The sequence below is a fragment of the Apteryx mantelli genome, unplaced genomic scaffold (genome assembly GCF_036417845.1).
Source record: "Apteryx mantelli isolate bAptMan1 unplaced genomic scaffold, bAptMan1.hap1 HAP1_SCAFFOLD_34, whole genome shotgun sequence".
Classification (NCBI taxonomy): domain Eukaryota; kingdom Metazoa; phylum Chordata; class Aves; order Apterygiformes; family Apterygidae; genus Apteryx; species Apteryx mantelli.
This window is the reverse complement of record NW_027118693.1, coordinates 2,464,024-2,471,922: the sequence shown is the minus strand read 5'-3', so window position 1 is coordinate 2,471,922 and position 7,899 is coordinate 2,464,024. Positions and strand designations below refer to the sequence as shown.

Genomic DNA, 7,899 nt, shown 5'->3' with positions numbered 1-7,899 from the left:
TTCTAGAGCATCAGGTGGGGGCCAGGTGGGGAATTTCCTTGGTCATCTGAACAGTAGAAGCCTCACAGTGCTAGATGTCCCCTCACTCTGAACCTGAGAAACATGCAGATCCCTCCATTATAAACAGCTGATGTATTTCAGTGCAGACACTCGATTCAGTGACATAATATTAGGCCTGCAGTGCCCTGTCTGATGCCTGGGGTGTCCAGCACAACCGCACGTTTCTAGCAGATCCAGCATGGGACCTAGAGGAAAACCATGCCCTTTTGGAGTGTTTGCTCAGGAAGTGTCCCAGGGCACCTCGGGTTTCCTACCTTTGCCCGAATAACTGAATCCCACCACTGCATTTGGGCAAAGTCTGTACCATCTACATCCAAGCATGCTGCATAGATGGGAGGCACATAACACCAAGGTCTCCACTCATGTCGCTGCAGGCTGTCCCAGCTCAGGGACTTCTTCATTGGCACCTTGTCCTTTTGGAGATTGGTTCACCTCTGCCACAGGCCCCAAGGTGCTGCAGATTCAGCTTGGGCAGCAACCCCCTCTCCTGCCATTCCTGCACGGCCCAGCCCTGTTTCGCCATGGCCTTGGGTACTAGACAGTTTGCCATCTCAGTGGGAACCTCCTTTCACCACTACGTTGCCACCTGCTATCTATGCCAGCATGTCTCTGCTCTGAAGTAGAGCCATTGCACACACAGTGTCCTTGGCCCTTGGTCACAGGTTTCCCCATGACCAATCTGTGCTTTGTGCCACAGCTGAGGCTCTGCAGCCCAAACAGACACAAGTGCATGCAGCTTGGGGCACAGCAGGAGGCACTGGAGACACACAAGCTGTCACAGGGCTGCCACATGGTTGGAATAACTGAGATGTGGTGGGTTCACTCGCGTGACTGGAGGGCTGCGATAGTAGGGTACAAGTTCTTCAGGAGAGACCAAGGCAGAAGATGAGGAGGGGGGTGCCCTTTGTGTGAAGGTGCAGCTCAGATGTATGGAGCTCTTCCATGGGACAGACAAGGGGAGGCAACTCTGAAGGGCAGGGTAGCTCGGGAGAGCCAGCAGGTCTTTTAGGACAGCATCCACCAAGCACAAGAATGGTCCATCCTGATACTCAGTTAAACTAGTAGACATCTCAGGAGACCAGCTTGGCTGAAGAGGGAACTCATGCCTGAGCTCCAGTGCAATAAGGCAGCATATGGGAATGGGAAGGAGGGAGAAACTGCAAAGGAGGAATTCAGAAATATTGTCCAGTGAAGTAGGGATGGTGTTAGGGAAGCCAAAGCTCCCGTGGGATTGACACTTGCAGGGATGTCAAGAGCATGTAGAAGAGCTGCTACTGCTTCAGCTGCAGTAAAAGAATGCAAAGGAAAATGTGGGCTCACTGCTGAATGGGGCAGGGAATCTAGTAGTAGCAGATGTAGATAGGTCTGAGGAACTCAATGCATTCTTGGCTTCAGTCTTCACCAAGAAGGTCTCCTGGGTCGTAGCACCTAGAGACAGAACTCCAGAGGGGAAAAGTGACCAGCAGTGGATGAGGTCTGAGCGAGGGATTACTTGCAAGAACTCAACCCATACAAGTCTAAGGGACTGGATGGGTGGCATCAGAGGGCATTGAGAAAGCTGGCTGCTGTCGTAGCAAGGCTGCTCTCTATCATTTCTGAAAGGTTGTGGAGATGAGGGGAGGTCCCAGTGAGCTGAAAAAGAGCTGTTGTGCCCATCCTCAGAAAAGGCCACAAGGACAAACCAGGGAGCTACAGGCTGTTCAGCCTCACTTTGGTGAGCAACGTGTCATGGAGCAAATGCTCTCGGACCACAGTTCTTGACTCATGCAGGGTGTCCCTGCTCCTGCGCAGGTTGCCTTCAGACCACATTATCTCAGAGGTGTACCCTCTGGGAATGGAGCGCCTCCTTCCAAGGGCCTCTCGTCCTGCCACGGGGCACCACGGAGAAGATTCTGGCTCCACCTTCTTTACTCCCTCCTGTCAGATGCTTATAAACCTTGATAAGAGCCTTTTCTGAGCCTTTTCTTCTCCAGGCTAAACAATTCCAGCTCTCTCAGACTTTCCACATATGAGACATGCTCCAGTCCCTTAATCACCTTTGTGGCCCTTTGCTGGACTTGCTCCAATATGTCCACGTGTCTCCTGTACTGGGGAGCCCAGAACTAGACACACCAGTCCAGAAGTGGTCTCACCAGTGCTGAGTAGAGGGGGAGGATCACCTCCCTCGACCTGCTGCCAATGCTCTTCCTAAGGTAGCCCAGGATACCATTGGCTTTTGCTGCAAGGGCACATTGCTGGCTCACGGTCAACTTGGTGTTCACCAGGACCCCCAGGTCCTTCTCTGCAGAGCTGCTCTCCAGCTGGGGGGCACCCAGGCTGTACTGGTGCATGGGGTCATTCTTCCCTAGGTGAAGGACTTGGCATTTTCCTTTCCTGAACTCCATGAGGTTTCTCTCTGCCCTTTTCTCCAGCCTGTCAAGATCACTCTGAATGGCAGGGCAACCATCTGGTGTATCAGCCACTCCTCCCAGTGCTGTATCATCAGCAAACTTGCTGAGGGTGCACTCCTGAAGCCAATGGCATGGGACAGAGCTTTGTAAGCTCCTGATACGGTTATCCTCCTCCAGGAAATGGTCTTCTAGTTGGGCAGCAAAGTCCTCTTGGCAGGCCAGTGTCTCTGCAGTTTCCTTCTCCCAAGGGGGACCAGAGAGATGCCATGACTTTCTCTGGGTCAAGCCCCAGCCCCTGCTGCAGAGACACATGGCCTGGAAGACCTTGGAGCCAGCCTCCAGGTACACAGAGCAGCAGGAAGTCAAGCTTCCAGCTTCTGCTTGAAAGACGATTCATGCTCAAAGCTAAGAGGCACAGAAATCATTTGAAGCACAAGGACAGCAGTTGCCTCAATGATGAAAGCTTCACACTTGCTCTACAGGCAGTGAACAAAATGAAGAAAACCCTAGCTGATTAGTTCAGTACCGAGCTCCACCTCTTGGTCACTTCCTTGGGTGTCACGGGCCCTCCTCCTGCTCCTCACCCACTTCTGTCTAGTAACAGCTCTCCCAAGCCTCCTCCACTCTTCCTGTCTCCCCATCACGTTCCCCAGAGCCCTTTGGACCCCTTGTCCCCCCCGGTTTGGCCCCATGGGGGAGGAGGGGTCCCAGCACCACTTGTGTGCACCCCTGCGCACCCAGAGCTGCGAGCTGCAGTGGCTGGTGCTTCCCCCCACCCAGCAGCACCAGCCCTGACCCCAGGGGATGGCTGTGGTGGTGCCAAATGCTCCCACAACTGGGGTCACATCTGGAGCATTACTCCAGCTGTGATTGGAGACTGGCCCAGCAGAGACCCCCACCAGGAACAGCTGCTCTCTGTTCAACTTACAGTTACAGAAGGATGCTGAGTGTGGATAAAATGCCACCCTGACTGGTGTACATGACCACACTCACTAGAGACAGGTGGATATATTTCATAAGGACAATCACTCATAGCACACATTCTTCAGAATTCCTTCACGCAAACCCTTTGCAAGCAAAGTGCTGTGGTCAAAATGGATCCCAAGATGCAGGAAGACTGGCCAAATGTCTCTGTGCATCAACCCTACACGAGGTGATACATCAGCTGGAAACACAATGACATGGGGACATGCTTCCTGAAAGACTGGTGAGGAAATTGAGGGGACACTGGGCTACTCCAGCCACTCCTCTGCACCCCCTGGATGTATTGGAAAATGAAGGAATGGGTTGAAACAAGAAGAGATCTAGAGCCCGGCTTAGACAGAGACAGGGTCCAATAGTCCCCTGGGAACACTGGAGTTCAGTAACAAGCCTATGGGCAGAGGCTTGTGCTCTGCTGGGGCTGTCCACTGAGTACAAAGGAGGTGGACTAAGAGCCCGCCTGTACTCAGGGAAAGGGAAAGCCTTGCTCAGTGTCACCACGGATGAGATTGCTCTCACTGAACTTTAGGTGAACAATTCAGAGGTCAAAACAGAGGTGCCTAGTCCTAACTTAGATGCATTAAGATGGTAAGAGAGGTCTGCATTATGTTGGCAGTTATAACTCTGAACCCTCAGGTTCACACTTCCTTTTGGAGGGGTAGAAGATAGTCAGGTGGCCCTTAGAAACCAACTTCTCACCCCTGAAGAACTCCCAGAGGCCTGCAATGAAGATGCCTAGATGTCAGTCTGTCACTCAAGCCTCCCTCTGCCCTTAGAGAGGAGGAATCTGTTCCTCTCCTCTCCTTTAGAAATCCATTCTGCGAAAAGTTGAATCATGTCCTAAACTCCACTGACTAACCCAGGGGAACCTAAGGTGTCTACCTCTTGAACATTTAAAATCTATCCTTTCGATGTCCAACATTAGAAAGATAAGGCAGGGAGTGTGACAGTAGCTCCACAGAAGCTGCTTTCACAGATTACATTTCTTGATAGCATTTTTAAAGATTTTGTGTTTTTCTCTCAGACTGCCTCACAAAATGGATCTACATTTCTGCAGGGATTAGGTCACCTGGGTACCAGCTATCATTTTAATTAATGTCCTGTCACCCTCTCAGACCGACTCTGCTGAGGAGCATCTCAGGAAAGCACAGAGGACCGTGATTCTTCAGGGAATACCAAAGGGCTTTGGGTGGTTTTACTTGAAAGGAAAAAGAAAATCAGAGCTTGCTTCTGTCTGGCAGCCCAGTGCATCAGAACAAACGGCATTAGCAGCTGACTCAAAGAGGCTCTACAAGAACCTTGAAATGAGACATGCCAGATTGTTCTCTCAAGGTTGTGGGAGGAGAGGGAAGGAGATGATGGTCTGCAGAAATTCTGCTGGCCTTCTATTTCCCCTTGACAGTGTTTCCTGCACATAGATTAATGTAAGTAACTGCTTTGCTGCATTTCACCTCATTTTTCTTTGATTCTTATTGTTGTTGTTGTTGTTGTTGTTGTTGTTGAGTTCCTAGACTGCCTGCCTGCCTGCCTGCCTGTGACTGTCCCCCTTTGCCTGTGATATTTCTCAGGCAATGAGACCTTGCTGATCAGTCTGTGTCTATGTGCCTGGGTCTCTGCCCCTTCCTCTGCTTTAGCTTGTTGGCCAGGTCCAGCTAAGCTGCACAGAGTAGTCCTGTTCTCTCTTTTGGGCTTATACAAGTTCTGTGAGCAAAAGCGGCAGGATGGAAAGGAGATGGTCTACATAGGGGTAGACTGTCCTGAGAGGACTGCATAGAGAATTCAACATCTTCAAGACCTCAGGTAATGAATTCAGGACCGACTCAATGTCAAACCAAGCTTCATCTTTCCAGTGTTCACACACACACACACAAAAAAAAAGTCTTCTGCAGTTCTGTTTGTTTGCTTGTTTATTTGTTTTGCAAGGTAGGGCTTTTTTTTTTCTTATCCCCAACTGATGAATTTCTCTACATATCTTTTTGTCTTCTAGGATTTTCTTTTTTTCCTCTCTCCTTTCTATTGCTTGTATTCATTTTTATTTTTCCTTCTGGTGGCCAGAATGTTTTATCAAAACCATTTCTCAGCAAGAAAGATTGCTGCAACTGAAGAAGAGTCTCTTTGTAAAGATTTCTGCTCTATAGGGAATAGTTCAAGCTTGGAGGGAAAGACCACAGTTTTAATCATAGAATATTTGTCTTCCCTTTTTTTGGCTTTGTCCCTCCCATTACCTTTATTTCCCAGTGGCCTCCTCCTTTATCACCATCCTCTTTCTGCTTTCTCTCCATTCCTTACCTAAGCAAAAAGTTAATGTCGCTTTAAAGAGATGTTTTTATCTTTCTCCAGGATGGATTTTCTCTCATCCTAAAATACAGATTTAAGATAGACTAGAGAAAGAATGACTGAGAAATGTCTATTTTTTTCTCCATTGGCTATAAAAGGACACTTGAGTGAGGAGCTTAAATGTAAAAACTTACATGTTGTTAATAGTGGATTCCTACTCTAACCTAGAAACTAAGTTTGTTGTTACTGTTTGAAATGGTGTCTCCTTGCTCTATGTTGTTTCTCCTTGCCTCTCCTCTCTTCTCTGTTTTCCTTACAGACTTTTTGTGAGTAACCGCATGCATCTCTTTCATTACACTACATTTCTCTACCTGTCTCCGCTCCCTCTAACCTTCTGAGGAATTGTTTCCTCCACTCACCGTCTTCTCTTACTCACTGCAGCTCAGTTGTTGCAGATATGTTGAACCATACGACTGTCACAGAGTTCCTTCTCTTGGGCTTCCCCTCCCTCCACCATCAGGAGTACCTAATAGCAATCACTTTCCTGGCTTCCTACCTGGTGATCTTAGTTGGAAACCTGCTGATCATTGCCCTCATTCTTTCTGACCGAGACCTCCACAGACCTATGTACTTTTTCCTCTGCAACCTCTCCTCTTTGGAGATCTTCTTTGCTACATCCATCATACCCAAAACAGTAGCAAGCTTGTTGATGGGCAGCAAAGCCATCTCCTACCCAGCTTGCTTAACTCAGTTCTATTTCTGCACCTTCCTGGGTGTCATTGAATTTGTCCTTCTGGCTGTCATGTCCTACGACCGTTATGTGGCCATATGCTACCCTCTTCAGTACCCCATGCTCATGAACAGTCAGCTTTGTGTTCAGCTCCTGTTGGGGTCATGGACTGCAGGCTTCCTGGCCACCATTGTCCCCACTGTCCTAGTTGCCAGGCTGTCCTTCTGCAATGCCAATCATATTGACCACTTCTTCTGTGACGGTGTGCTTTTGATCAAGTTGTCCTGTGCAGACACACGGACTGTGGAGCTGATAAATTTCGTGAACGCTTTCATCATCCTCTTTGGCTCACTGGTCATGACAGCAATGTCCTACCTGTACATCATTAACACCATCCTTAGGTTGCCCTCAGCTTCGTCACGGAACAAGGCATTTTCTACATGCTCCTCTCACTTCACCATTGTCATCTTGGGCTATGGTAGCTGCATCTTCCAGTATGTGCAGCCTTCAAGTCACCACACTTCCTATTACAAAATGGTGGCCCTGATCAACACAGTGGTAACTCCTCTGATGAGCCCCTTCATTTTCAGCCTGAGGAACGAGCAGATGAAGAAGGCTCTCAAGGTGGGCTTGAAGAGAAGTGTGATAATCTCCAGGAAATGTTTTTCCTTCTGAGGAGAGATTTTGTAAGTGGAGGGAAAAGGGAGGGGGGGGTGGAACAAATGATTAGGATTCATTTGCTGAAATTGCACCTTTCTTTCTTAGCAGTGTGAACTTTCATGAAATCACACCAGTTTCTCTCCTGAAACATATCACCATGATAAGACCTAATCCTCAGATAGGGATGCCTTTCAAATGGTCTAAAAGCACTTTACAAACCCTGGTGAATACCCTGGTGATGGTGTTTTCTAAGTGTGGAAACTGAGACAGAAAGCAGCAAGCTGAGGAGTTCCTCCTTCCTTGGCACACCAAAGTCTCAAGACGGTTCACCTTCCCCAAGTTTGGATGCAGCTTCTCCTTGTCACACAATCTGGTTTCCCCTGTTTATTTTGGTGGCAGAACTTTGTTGAACCTCTTTGCCTTTAGAAAGAGACAGAAAACAGGTGGAACAAATAAAAAGAGAACAATAATGGCTTTACTTCTCTGCTAAGTGGCACTTGCTTCTCCCCATTAACCTCCTGGTAAGGACAAGAACATAGACAAAAAAAAGTCTAAATTACCCACCTAACATCAGCTCTCTTTTAAGCTGCAACAAAATCCAGAATATTGGTCAGTAATTTAATTGTTGAGTAACAATGCAATTGTCCACAGGTCAAGCTTAATAAAATAAATGCCCAGTCCTTATGATACAATACTGTTAGAGCCAATACTGCATCTGATAGAACAGATTCACGCAGTAGAATTAGTTTGTCCACTTACAAACATTTGTAACTTAAATGCCCTAAGCTGAGTGCATTGCCT

General features: G+C 48.1%; 1 protein-coding gene across 1 annotated transcript; it reads left to right on the top strand.

Annotated features, from left to right (window-relative positions):
* Window positions 1-6,183: 6,183 nt before the first annotated feature.
* LOC136996383 (olfactory receptor 6F1-like) lies at window positions 6,184-7,071 on the top strand (the record flags this gene model as incomplete). The annotated part of the gene is made up of 1 exon (XM_067317307.1): window positions 6,184-7,071. A coding segment is annotated over one exon (888 nt), but the record flags the coding sequence as incomplete, so codon positions are not given.
* Between the last annotated feature and the right edge of the window lie 828 nt (window positions 7,072-7,899).